The sequence below is a fragment of the Aethalodelphis obliquidens genome, unplaced genomic scaffold, assembly GCF_003676395.1.
Source record: "Aethalodelphis obliquidens isolate GAN/ISIS:26980383/991018 unplaced genomic scaffold, ASM367639v1 scaffold28, whole genome shotgun sequence".
NCBI classification, from domain to species: domain Eukaryota; kingdom Metazoa; phylum Chordata; class Mammalia; order Artiodactyla; family Delphinidae; genus Aethalodelphis; species Aethalodelphis obliquidens.
Window position 1 is genome coordinate 2378235 of NW_020837972.1, and position 14099 is coordinate 2392333.

Genomic DNA, 14099 nt, shown 5'->3' on the forward strand with positions numbered 1-14099 from the left:
GGACGCAGAGAGCGCGTGGCTCGCTTAAACTCTCGGCCCCGCGTGGCCTCACTCCCCCACAAGGTCTTCCCCGCCCGCCCCCGGGGTCTGTGGTGGGCCTCTCTCCTCCCCCACACTACCCCAGGCAGAGATTCTCCTTCGGCTCCAGCCTAAACCGCCGCGGTGACGCCCCGCGGGGCAGGTCCGGGCGGTGCGCCGGGCGCTTTTAAGTCCCTGGTCCCAGACTTGCAAGTGCGGGCCTGTGCCCCACGCGGCGGCGGGAACCTCAGCCCTCCTGTGCTGACTCGCCGCGCCCTGAGCGGGGCTGGGCTGTCCCCGGCCCGCCTTAGGTGCACCGGCCCCTTCGCCCCCTAGCCATCCCCCTCGCCCGGTCCAAAGACCCGCCACCTCGCCCCCAACCATCCCCCCATCCCAGCTGCTCCCAGAGCTGGGCCCCAAAGGCACAACTACACCCACGAGGCTTCTTGGCTCCGTCACACTACCCACACGACCCAGTGCCACGGCAAGAGTATGCTTGTTCAATCACTGTTTTCCCTGGGTCATTACCAAGGTCGAGAATCCTCTGGCTCCTTATTGGAGCAGGGGGATGCCCTCCACATCCCACCTGGTGTCTCCCACTCTTGCTTACCTTCTCCTTCACCATTTTGGGCCCTTCCCCACGTCCAAAATCACCTCCTCCAACATAACCTGGCACTCCTTCAACTCTTAACTTGCACTCTCCCAGGCAGGAGGCTCTAGAAGGAGAATAAAATGGGAAGATGCAGGTAAAACCATCAGCACAAAGCAAGTACTCAGTAAGCGTGATCCCTCCTCCATTCAACAAATATTCAGTGCGGAGCCTGTCAAGAGCACCAGCAAGACAAGAACTTACACTCCTAGAACTGACACTCAAAAGGAGGGGAGAGGCCAGTCAACCAACTGGAAAATAATGTGAATTTCAGAGAGCAAAATGTACTACAAAAACAAGAAAATGATGATATTGACAGAGGGTGCTCTGTGGACTGTTTTAAACAGAGTGCAGGGGAAAGGTTTTAGCAAAGCAGGACACAGCTGTCTACAGTTTACAAGGTCCTTTCATATCTCATCCTAGTTTCAGAGGAGGAAATAAGAAGAGGCAGATGGGGGGGCGGGGATTCAAAATCAGGTTTATTTGGCCAAGTCTGGGGATTTATGCCTCATGGTAGCAGCTCCCATCTGTCTTACTGCCCTGCAGAAAGGCACCCCTGTTGACTGGGTACCAGCCCCCTTCCTTTATTCTGCTCTCTTGGCCTTGTGTAACCAGAATGGGCTACAGTGAAAAATGAAAATGAAAATGTGGGGCCCCTTGTTCAAAATTTTTAAGAATTTCAAGATGGTGACAACAGAGCATTAAACCAAGCCTGAGGTCCTTCTAAGCTTGGGGGGGGGGGTGGGCCTGTGTCATTAACTACACACACCCCTGAAATGTTGCAAGCCCATGAAAGCTGACTTGTGCAACAGAGCTCAGAAATAGTGTGCAAGCTCCTGCCCCCACTGGCTGCCATGAGAAACATCTCTCTAGCTGTCCCCAGCCCTCCCTCCCCTCTTTTCCAGCGTAAAGCCCAGCACAGGTGATGGAAACAGCACACAGAGGCTAAAAATACCACCGAGCAGGTCTAGGTCAGGGCACGTAATGGCTCAAGGTCTTTGCTCAGTTATGTGGTCCCTGGCCCTGGCAAGGAGCTGCCTGAGATATTCATTTCAATACTTCACATGCCTCAGTCCTTAAGCAGCTTTATTTCATGGAAAGAGTGAGGGCATTGACTGTAGCCCCCGGGCCTCCAGGAAGATATTGGTGTCTGTCTGTCTGCCGGCTCTGCAGTCAGGCCCTTGGATTCCTCCCGAGGGCAGCAGGATTTGCCAAGAAGCTGAGAGATCTCAGCTGGTGGAGTTTGGGCGATCCTGGTATCTTTGAAACTCCAGCTGCGGTGATTTCTACTCAAAGGGCAGTCATGTTGTGGAGAGAGCACTGCATGAGGAGTCTGATTATAATAACAAGAATGGCAAACCTTTACTGAGGATTTTACTAAGCTTTCAGCAGTGTGCAATGTTTGTCATCACATTTCTCATATGACGGTAGCCCTATGAGGGAGGCAGTCTTATGAGCCCCCTCATACAGAGAGGTTAAATGGCTTGCTTAAAGGTTGCCTAGTGGTGGAGGTGGGCTATGACCCCAGGCAGTGGGACTTTAGGACCCTACTCCTCATCACCGTGGTAAATTGCCTTCTTATCTTTACGGGGTTCTAGCAACCAACGCCTACTGAGTGGTCCAGGGCTGGGATTAGGATGAGGCAAGTGAGGCATTGGCCTCAGGCACAAGATTTAAGGGGGCCCCCCAAAACTCAGTAATCAAGACAAATATTTAATCAATTTTTAAATATATTAAATATATTTAATGGACAGTGTTTTAATGCAATATCTTTAAAAACTCTAAATGAATGTGAAAAAATTAATGATGGACAGGGTTTCCCTGGTGGCGCAGTGGTTGAGAGTCCGCCTGCCAATGCAGGGGACGCGGGTTCATGCCCCGGTCCAGGAAGATCCCACATGCCGCAGAGCGGCTGGGCCCGTGAGCCATGGCCGCTGAGCCTGCACGTCCGGAGCCTGTGCTCCGCAACGGGAGAGGCCGCAACAGTGAGAGGTCTGCGTACCGCAAAAAAAAAAAAAAAATTAATGATGAACAGAATCTCAAAACTGTAAATAAAAACAGGACCTAGATTCCTGATTTTCCTTTAGGCTCAGGCTCATCTCAGCACTGATCCTGTCTCCCAGGTTCTGGGTCAGGCAACTAGTGATGGAAAATTCAAGAGAAGCAGTAGTTAGTCTGTTCTGATGGGGGTGAAGGGAGAAAAAGAATTTGGTTTTGAACATAACGAGTTAGCAGTGTCTGTGGGGCATCCAGGTGGCCACATCTGAGAACTCAGAGCCAGGTGAGAAGGGGCGGCAGAATGGGCAGGGCAACCTCATTTCACATACTTGGCCCGTGATAGGTGTGTATTCAGTACATGTGGTCTAAATCACTAGTCCTCCGAGTTTGCATCATGGTTCAGGAATCTTTTCAAGTTCTCTCATCCAAAGTTTTTCTCTTCTCTCCTAAAACTTCTACATCACAAACCTCAGATGTGTTCCCATATGAGTGTGGAAGTTTACTTGCTTGGGTGTTAAAATAAAAACATCTTCTGAGGAAATTAAAAACAACTAAATTCCACTAGAATTTGGGGGTGGGGCATGAAGGAGGAAGATGAGAATTCATATAAATTGGCTCAATTTCCTCTTTTCTTTAACTTTTTTTTTTTTTTTTTAAATTTTTGGCTGCGTTGGGTCTTCATTGCTGCACGCAGGCTTTCTCTAGTTGCGGAGAGCGGGGCTGCTCTTTGGTGAGTGTGCGGGTTTCTCATCGTGGTAGCTTCTCTCCTCGCGGAGCACGGGCTCCAGGTGCGCAGACTTCAGTAGCTGCGGCGCGTGGACTCGGTAGTTGTGGCTTGCCGGCTCTAGAGCACAGGCTCAGTAGTTGTGGCGCACGGGCTTAGTTGCTTTGCGGCATGAGGGATCTTCCCTGACCAGGGCTCGAGCCTGTGTTCCCTGAATTGGCAGGAGGATTCTTAACCACTGCTCCACCAAGGAAGCCCGGCTCAATTTACTATTTATTCACTGACCCTCCGGAAAGAGAACAGGAGCTCAGAGAAATTAGAGAGAAGAGTGGTAGTAGAGGAGAGAAAGAAAGAAGAAAGATTATCGGAGCTAAAAATACATTGAGCAGAGACTGGCTAAGCATCAGAGACGGGCAGATGTGTTTCCAGACAGAAGCAGTGGCTTAGATATGTCAGGAAGAACAGCTCCAAAGGATGGGTGGAAAATAAAGGTTATTTAGACTGATCTCAGCAGAGTGAAAAAGGTTCATTGGCGAACCAAACTCAGGAACAGGACTTTCAGCAACATGGAAGCCCTATGACCTCAGCCCCAAGGTCTCTGGATCAAGTGTTGGCACCAACAATGGAAACTCTTGCCATGGTTTCAGGACCCTGGATCAAATAGAGTCTTTCCATCCTGACTTTATACTTCTGAACAACCTTCAACAGAACAACCTCTGTTAAAGACTAGTTACTTTCCTTAGTGTATCCTCAGGTACCCGCTTCCCTTTCCATCTAACAAAGCAGGGATATTCGGGACAACTTCTAAAACCAAGGGGAAATGTAGCTCCTGTAGATACATCACCTCCATAAGGTTGATGAATCTGACAAATGTTTAGTGAAGATGGATCGTGGGAAAAGAAATGTCATGATACCCAAGTCAGATCAGAATCATCCCCTGTTTCAAGAGGCTGATTGCTTGACAGCAAGGATTTACTGTGTGGCACAGGGAACTATATTCAATATCTTGTAATAACCTATAATAGAAAAGAATCTGAAAAACTATACCTCAATTAAAAAAAAAAAAAGAGGCTCATCACTTGGTCTCATAAACCAGATGGGCACACAGCTAAGGACCTGGGATGAAGTTCCTATAAAATGTTGGGTTAAGTCACTCAGACCATGAGCAACAGGGGCTCAAGAAGGGGTCAGATGAGTGAATGGGCCATAATGTTAATAACATTAGGGACTTCCCTGGTGGTCCAGTGGTTAAGACTCCGTGCTTCCACCACAGGGGGCGTGGGTTCAATCTTTGGTTCGGGAACTAAGGTCCCGCATGCCTCACAGCACAGCCAAAAAAAAAACAAAAAAAACCCCAACATTAATTAGAACTTTATTTACTGAGCACTTACTCTCTGCCAGGAGCCATGCCAAGTGCTTCACATGCGTCGTCCCATTTCCTCCGCATAGTGATCCTGGGGTAGGCACTCCTACTATCCGCATTTCACAGATGAGGCAAGTAAGGCCCAGAGATGTGAATTCACTTGCCCATTGAGAAATGGATCTGGGAGCCATCAGTAGGACTTGATGTGGTCTGTGCCCAGGTGTGGTACGTGGATGGGCCAACCAGATGCAAGGCAAAGTGTCACAGCATAGCTCTGAGTGGATAAGAGCAAAGGTGGTATAGACCCTGGTTGGGTTGAGTCCAGCCTTTGTTGGTTACTAGCTTTTGGGCCTGAGGCATGGTCCTTGAGCAACTGAACCTTCAGTTTCTTTTCTTTTTAAAAAATTTTAATTAATTAATGTATTTATTTATGGCTGTGTTGGGTCTTAGTTGCAGCACGCAGGCCCTTCGTTGTGGTATGGGCTTCTCTCTAGTTGTGGTGTGTAGGTTTTCTCTCTCTAGTTGTGGCACGCGGGCTCCAGAGCACGTGGGCTCTGTAGCTTGCGGCATTCGGGCTCTCTATTTGGGGCACAAGAGCTCAGTAGTTGTGGCATGCGGGCTTAGTTGCCCCGCAGCATGTGGGACCTTAGTTCCGCAACCATGGATTGAACCCACGTCCCCTGCATTGGAAGGCAGATTCTTTACCACTGGACCACCAGGGAAGTCCCTGACCTTCAGTTTCTTCATCTATAAAGTAGGGATGGCAGCAGCACCCAAACTCATGCAGAAGACTGTTGGTAGCATTTGGTGAGATGATGTTGGTAAAGTGTTGTCTAGAACCATGTTTAGACTACAGTGAGCATTCAAATCAACACAGATTTTACTGAAATAGGAGAAATAGCACAGGCCAAATTACCCTGAGTTATTTCTAAGGAACGTGAGGCTTACTACTAGGGCAGTGTCAATTGAAGGGAGTTACACAGAAGGGAGAGAAGAATTTGATAGAACTTGAAGAGTCTGTATCAGCTGCCATCTGTGTGAACAGCTCTGTGCTAGAAGGAGACACTGAGTGCTTCTTGAGTCAAAGGCCTAGGAAAGTAAATACATTTGAGTGTCTGGAAAGAGGTGGTGTGGGAAAGCCAACCTCAAGATGGGGAAGGAGAGAAGGAAAGCAGAAGAGCAGCTCCATGTGCCATTCTTGCCCTTCTGTCCCTGCCACGCAGAGTAAAGGCAGACCGTAGCCCCAGGGCCCGGTGGCACTTCTCCAGGGTTCACTGGCTTTGAAAGGATGCCTGCCTGCCCAGTCTCCAGACGTTTGCAGACCCTTCCCAAAGACAAACCCTTTCCAACGCCCAGCTCTAAAACTGACCGACCTCTCGAGAGGTGAGGCCAGAACTTGCCACTGAATTAACCCCACTGTCCTCCCAAGCATCTGTGGGTCCAGATGCCGGTGGCCTGGTGGTGGTTCCACGGTGGCCTGCGGTGCGGTCTGCCTGCGACTTTGATTCACTCCAGGGACAAAAAAAATCAAACAGGCAACGCATGTGATTCCAGGAACTCCTGCCAGACTCATACTCTGTTTTTCCACCATTTTGCTCTCCTCCCCCCGGAGAGGGAGCCTCCTTTGGCATTCTGTACATGAAAAATCAAAACCACCAACAGGGCAGGCACCTGATAAGGAGATAGGCATTGCCTAAGAGTTCCCAGGAAGAGGCGTCTTTGTTCTTGTTTCAAGCCCTTGACACTGCTAACAGCTCTAATTACTGCATTTGCCATGGGATGTAAAATAAAACCGCATTCCAGAAACCACGTATTCTCCCCCGAGAGAGACATGCGGGCAGAGGTGCCCAGGGCTGCAGGAACGTGTTCTTTCATTTCTGGTCCCTAGCCTTGGCAGCTATTCTGAGAACTTAACAGTACCTCCTTTATGTGCACGGAGAAGGGCCCTTTCGCACCTGTAAGGATGCATCTCGCTACCTGTATCCACAGATCTGGTCTGCATATTTGACTACATTGTGTGCAAAGTGTGCTTCTTAAGAATGTCAGAACCTTCAAAATTCACCCGCGCCATATTGGGGAAAATGAGGGCTTGAGAAGTTCCTGAGGCTGTAAGCACAAGAAAATAGAACTTCTTCCAACATAATTTAATTATAAAAATCTGATGATGTAACACCCACCCACACCCACATCACAAACCAGAGTGACATCACAAATACTAGAGATAATAGTTCAAAACTGCATGAGAGGCAAAATCTAAACAAACAGCAATTTGCCCATACGTGACTGAGGCAGAGAAAGACAGGTGATAGAAATATTAAAACAAAACAAAAAACAGAGAAAAGGGAAAAGAAAATACATATTTCTTCCCCCTACTAAGCTAACTAAAATAAAATTTAAGGCAACCGAAATATGGTAAGGTGATTTTATTTTATTATAGATGACATTTCTTAGAAAGCCAGGTCTCTTTAAGTGTGTGATTCTAATCTATCCAAATTGTTCTCTTGTTCTTGGCTGGTCCCAAGAAATGGAGGCCAGCATCATTTACATTGTGCTTTTGCCTGTTTAGACCCCAGAGTATATTTCCCTGCTTAGCAGCTTTTCTTGGCTCATGGCAGTCTGGTTAGAAAGTGATTTCAGGGCTTGGCACGATTTTACCTGCTGTCATTTCTGGGTTGCAGCATAGTTGAGGAGTGGCTACAGCTCCTATAGGAAGCTTGAGCGATCCCATCTCCCATTCCTTTCCTGCCATGGGTTCCCTTAGCTTTCCAGGGGACAGAAATGGTCTTTAATTCCTTATAAATGCTCTCTGACCCTCCCTCCGCTTCCAGCCCAAGCATGCTATGTTCTCTGAGAACCTGACCATCACTGTGACCTTGTGAAGTTCTACTGCTTCCCTACTTGGTACAAAAGGTTTTGGTGTGCAGGAGAGAGGTTGTGCAGAAAGATTTCTAAGAGCTGTGTGGAAGGAATGGTCTATAAAAAGATGTTAATACTTTACCTCCAAAGTAGACCTTCTAGTCTCTGCTTGAGAATTGGCCTTTTTTATTCCTTTTCTCCCCCTTATAATTCTAGCATCCAATCTCTGTGAGATGAGATCCCAGCAACCCCACCTATGGACTCTGACAGTCTATCTTATGAACACCAGGCTTCAGGACTGCTATGTGGACTCGCCAGCTCTCACCAACATCTGGACAACCAGAAAGTGTGCAAAGCAGAACATCAATGCTCCCGTACCAGGTACCACCTCTTCTTGGGAAGTTGTAAAGAACCCATTAATTGCCAGTTCCTTCTCCCTGGTTAGACTTTTGCTCAGGCGACAACTGAAGGAGAAATGCTGCCCAGTACCACGCAAGTTTGGAGATGCGAAACCCTCAAAGAGATTAAAGCCCAAGGACGATTCAGCAACGAAAGCCGCCCAGCGGGGCGGGATAAGAAGCTCCATCAGTTCCAACAGCAAGTGGCCAGTGGGGCAGTGGCCAGGTTCACCCAGGCACAGGAGGCCTGCAGGAGGCGTCAATGAGGTAGGTGATGGCTGGTGGTGGAGAAAATGTGATGGGGTGGGGAGAAGGAAAGGTAAGCTAGGGCTTCATGCCAAGAGAAGGAAACCCTGAAGTTAAAGACAGGATTGTGGGGGGTCAGGATGGGGGTGGGGGCGTGATTTAGTGGATAGAGGACAGATCTGGGGTCATGCATATTTCTCCTTTGCTCAGTTTGAGAGGAGGATAAAGTGGCTTTCAGAAGTGGAGACAAAAGAAACTTGACTTGAAGCAAAAATGATGGGAAAGGCTCAGATGCACATGCTTGAACCCCAGAGCTGAGCCACAGACCTGGTCATGAACGTCCACATGGAGAACTTGGTGCCCAGAGGCCTGATCTGAGTCCAGCTCCGTTAGTCCACGGTGGCCGGCAGAGCTCAGAATGCACCCTGGAGCTAGGTGGTCAGTGTTCAAATCCCAGCTCTGACCGTAATTGAGGGGGACCGTGGGCTCAGTCTCTTTCTACCTTGGTTTTTGTCATCTATAAGATGTGGAGAAACAGCCCTCCCCTCACAGGGTTTCATGAGGATGAAATGAGTTAATGCATGCAAAGGGCTTTTGAGCAGAGCCTGGCACAGAGTAGATGTTTAGGGTCCTGGGTGGCACTCAGTAGGTAACAGCCGTGGTCCACCTTCTGGCTGTGTGGCCTTGGGCAAACCCATTCCAATTTCCTTGCCTTTAAAGCTGTCTCCTGCTGACCTTACAGGGCTGTGGGGAAACACTCGCAGTGGTATCCCTGAAGGAATTCGGTAAACTAGAACATGCTAGACAAATGTTGGTTGTGGCTGTAACCAAGACTTGGGGACACAAATCCCAGATAATTATCCTGAGCTCCCTTCTCAAGTTTTAGCTTTGACTTCTCTGCTTTCTTCCTGGCTACAGTAAAGAAAGTTCAAAGGAGAAAAAAGGAACACTCTGCCAAGATCTTGAGAGCAGATATGCTGAACATGTGGCTGCCTCCCAAGTGCTACCCCGGGACATTGGGACAGTGTCCTGGAAGGGCCGAGCCTCACCTCACTTCCGGAAACCAGGAAGAGACAGCAGCTGTCGGAGGATGCATTAACCACCCATGGCCTCTGCACAGAGGGCCACCGGGCTCTGCACCACACGGTGGTGGAGCCAGTGCTGTGGAATCCTTCAGGGACCCCCGAGAGGTACACTTAGGAGCTGGGCAAGGCCATCAAAACAAAGCCCTGGGAGGCTCTTTGCAGCCAGGCTGCCACCCCTGAAGGTGCTCAGAAGGACCCACTGTCAGGCAGGAAGAGGCCAGAGGTCCACGAGGAGCATGCTCCCAAGAAATGGCCCAAGTCAAAGAGCGAGAAATAGGGACAGGAGCTCACAGGATTACGGTATTCTCTGCTAAATGTCCGAAGAATAAACACCACTTTGCACCTTCCACGCGATCTCAGAGCACTTTACAGATCAGTGACTACCCTCCCCGGGAAACAAGACAGATGGGTATGAGATTCACTTTAGACTCGGGGCCCCTCTCCACCTTCATGATTTGGTCATTTCCAGGCTGGATGCTTAAGCTTTTTTCCTACAAGTCCCTTTTCCTTAAAGAGGGGCTGGAGGGCCTCAGTCTTCCAGATAGGAAAAGGCTTAGCAGATGAAGTCGATGGTTATACCCAGTTTACCGTCCCTATGTTCAAAAAGTGGACTGCTGGGATTGACCACCATTCCCCCCATAGGGCGGAGGAGAAAACCTATCACCACCTCAGAGACATAATCTCAAACGCTGTCTCTCAGATACTTGCCCAGACACCACCTGGATCCCCAATAACCTGAACTCTGTGTTAACAGGAGAGGAAATTACACAGATGCTCCCATGAGCGAGCGGATGTTATTAGGCACTGCTTCACGCAGACCTCTCCTTTGTGGAATCTGTAGACCTTTACCAAATAGAGCAATGACAATATATAACGTACTTGATAAAATTGTATTTTTTTTTTACAGTCATTTGTACAATTTGTTACAAAACCATAGAAGACTACAACTTGTTTTAAATCATTTTTGGTCGGCAAATATGTAAAATCTGTGTGCAATTATCATGTATTTACAGGGCCTCATGTTAGTCATTTTCAATGATTATTCCAACGTCACACTCTCAACATAAGACATGGCTTAAGATAAATATATTAGTAAATAAATATTCTGAGAACATATTTCCATAAATGAAATGTGCTGCTATACATATACAGAATATACATAAGTTGTTTTCTAGCCTTTAAAACATTTTTTTTTAATGGTAATGTTGGAGAAGGAGCCCTTAGACCACTTTATTACAAAATCTTTACAGCAAAGTCTTTACAAAATATCTTTTAAGTGCTATGGGAGAAATTTTTAAAAAAACATTTTAAAATAGTGCCTTGTTAGACCAACACAATAGAGTTTATATAAAGAATAGAAAAAGGCAGTTCTGTTTAAAAAATAATACTCTTGATTAGTAATTATTTTTTAGACCTCATTTTAAAAGCATTAGTCCTGCATGAACTTTGAGTAGGAACTAGCAGCACATAAGGGAGGGTGTGAGTGGTGGACAGCAGAGTGGTGGACGTGTCATAAAACGGCGTGGGTTAGGGTTAGGGTTAGGGAGAGGCAAAGAGACGGAGAGTTAAGGCCAGCATCCTGGGGCTGTGTCTACTACAAAGAGGTACCTGGTGGACCAAAACTCCCAACCCCCCATTTTTAACTGGTTCTAGCACTCTTCAGTCTACATGGCTGTCCTACACCCAAGGCTGAGCCACGGGACCACACCCAACAGTCACATTCCTGCGCGCGTGTGTGTTTGTGTGTGTGTGTGTGTGCGCGTGTGTGTGTCTCTCTCAATGGAAGATGTGATGCTCCCAGTTTCCATAGCTATGTAACTCCCACATGCCACTGAGAGGCCACCAAGAAAAGGTACTTGTCATCATTATTGGAGTCTTACGACTTCAAAGAAGACATTTCTTTTGATTTGAATGGTGAGGCGATATAGTTGGTCACCATACTCTGGTGACCCAACACAAATTTAAGACAACGGCTGAGGTTTAAAGCCTGAAAGTTTCACTTTTCTGTTTCTACCACCCTATAAACTATGAAAATTAAATGTGGTTTTTTTGGCCATCTGTAGTTACTGCTCTTTCAAATGAAAATTGGACTCATTTATTTTAATAAGCCCAGTTGAAGCCACATGCTCTCCTCATCTATTTATTGCTTAAGGCTGCTGAGGAGTGGTTTTCCAGCCAGGGCTAAAGAAAGCCACTTTGGGGGTATGATTTCAGACAAGGAAGATAATATGCACTCAAAGGCATTAAAAACAAACAAACAAACACGAAGCCACAAACGAACAAACAAAATCTCAACAATGAGAAGCTGCTTTTTGTAGTTCATGTTAGAAGCCATACCCCCCACCCCTTCCCTAAAATCACAAGATGCAAGCTGCTGTCCTCAGCAGCTGCTACTCCTGGCCCGAGGAATAAAGGCGGCCCAGATCACGTGTCACGGGGCTCAGGCATTTCGCACACCCTCGCCAACAGGTGTGCTGGGCACAGGCGGTGCTGGGGGTGGGGGTGGGGGCAGCCCCCAAGGGACTGCACCTCAGAGGCTGGATGACAAATCTCACCACAGTGAGCTCCTTAATGGCAAACGGCTCAATCGTTTGATGCTGGAATTTCTTTCTGACAAATCCTGGCTGGAAGTAAGTAAATTTCCTCATCACAGGCTGGGGTTTTTAAGAAAAAGGGATTCAGTAAGATTCTCATTCAAAACGTTGTGATGTGGACACTGGGCTGACCTTCCCTGGGCCTGACTGGAGAAGAACCATCACAGTCCCCTGGCAGCCCAGGGTGGGTCTCTGCTTCCCCACCTACAGGGGGCCAGGACTCAAGGTTCCTATTCAGCAAATGAGCATTTCAGATGACAACAAACGCCTGCTGAATAAATGAATAAACAGAAGTGACCAGAAGAGTTAGCGAACACAAGAGCTAATGTGATTAGTTTCTTCTAAAAAATTTTTTTAATAACAAGAAATACATTGGACAAAAAGGATAACGATCCCTGATCTGAAATAGCTTTAAATAGATTCTCCCTTTTAAAATGGAAACTTTTAAAAAATGGTTTGGGTTTTTAAACTCTTCTTCCCTCTTAAAACAACAACAGCAACAACAAACAACAAAAGGTTGGAACAATATATAAAAACCTACCCTTTGGGTCTAAACTATCTGATAGTCTCTTTCACTCTGTCTCATGGAGAATCAATACAGAATAGTGCATTAGGTAGAAAGGATAGTAGACATTTACAGGCGAGATGAGCAATTTCAGCCACGAGGCAGAGGGCTGAACAACCCTGAAGCAATGGGATGGGAAACGTTGTCATTCAAAGGGAGCTCAGACCCTATCGGGTCCCGGCGACGCGCACCCAGGAAGGCAGCCCAACGCCGGAAGCAGCCGGGGTGTATGTGGCCGGGCGCACACGGACGCATGCGCACAGGTCCGCTCCGGGGCGCCCTCCATCCCACCTCTCCCACAGCTGGGGTAGACATCAAGGCTGCAAAACCACGTACATTCCTCCTGGGTGTCTCTCCCCACACACCCCGTCGAGCCATCTCTGCAGCCAGTGGCAGGAAGCCCAAAATCAGGACTGTAAACTCTGTCCTAGTTAGGACGATGACCAGAGGGGACAGACTGAGGACACTACGCAGAATCGTCCCTGTCACCCTGGGGCTTACGTAGCAATGGCTTGTCCCGGCTCCGCAGTGCTGCAAACCTTCCACCCGACCCCGAGCTGTTTCCATCAGCTGCCTGAAGGTGCAGGCTGGAGAGGCATGGCTTCCGAGAAGGCCTGACATTTTGTATGTTGGGATTTGCCACGAGAAAGTAAGAGGCAGCATTGCATTGTTCCTCAGAGTTTGTACCCATATCAACTAGCTTTACTTCAAGTTTCTGGTTCATTTTCTAAGGCAGGTGTAGCCCTGAGCTTTTCAAAGGCCTGAGCTCCCTCCAGGGAGACAACAGTATCTACACATGATGTGGTTCAATTACTGCAGCAGTGATTTTTTTTTTCAGCAAAAGTTGGCGGTTAGGGTTCTTTAAAATATATATTTAAATAACTTTTTACATTTACATATAATATCTTAAAAAACAAAGCAGAGAAGTCAATCCCACACACCTCGAACCCCAAGCACACACACTTTACAAAACAGAAGAGTAACATGTTATCAAGAGGCAAAAGACTAAGAGAATTTTGTCTGTTGGTTTGTTAATTGGGAGGAGGGGTTGCCACACGTGGCTCACATTTTGGGTTGAGGAGGGCTCTCTTTATTACCACTTTTGTGTTTGTCAAAGCTAAAAAAATCTTTTTTTTTTCTTTTTTTTTCTGTAGGAAGTCAGAGTTTGGAATCTCCATACAGTTCCCATTTCCACGGAAGAGTTCCATCTGAGCTCAGGCTCCAGGGCCTCCACTGTCGGCCAGGCGAGATCTTGGTCCTGGGAGAGAAAGAACAATCGTCAGGGGAGGAGGCCAGGCCCGCAGGCTTTGGGCACCACATGCAGGGACGAGGCAAGGGACCTGGGGGCCCATCCCAGCGTGTGGTGGGCTCTCAGAAGTGACAGCTCTGGATGCTGGATGGACTGTGTATATGGTAAAGGGCTGAAGTGGAGCCCCCTTTCTGAGGGCACGGGGGCCTTCTAGGGAGCCGGCCTCCCACATCGGGCTGTGCAGAGCCTTCTGGAAACCCTTAGGCAGCATGAAAACACAATGTACAAAAGATGTGCCTTGGGCCCTGTTGCAGGCGCTGGGAAGACCCCCATTGCGGAGCTCCCACACCTCAC

At 47.9% G+C, this 14099-nt stretch overlaps 2 protein-coding genes across 2 annotated transcripts in view; one reads left to right on the top strand and one right to left on the bottom strand.

Moving 5' to 3' along the window:
* Positions 1-5512: 5512 nt before the first annotated feature.
* CUNH22orf31 (chromosome unknown C22orf31 homolog) lies at positions 5513-9859 on the top strand. The gene is given in 5 exon segments (XM_027125282.1): positions 5513-5545; positions 7825-7885; positions 7888-8277; positions 9176-9297; positions 9300-9859. Coding segments are annotated over 5 exon segments (921 nt in total). The 3' UTR covers positions 9615-9859.
* A 3646-nt stretch (positions 9860-13505) lies between these two features.
* Positions 13506-14099, bottom strand: part of ZNRF3 (zinc and ring finger 3) — a 145168-nt gene continuing 144574 nt past the window's right edge. The window contains exon 9 of the mRNA XM_027124389.1: positions 13506-13754. Coding sequence (XP_026980190.1) covers positions 13711-13754 — 44 coding nt within the window. The 3' untranslated portion in view covers positions 13506-13710. The remainder of the gene's footprint in view (positions 13755-14099) is intronic.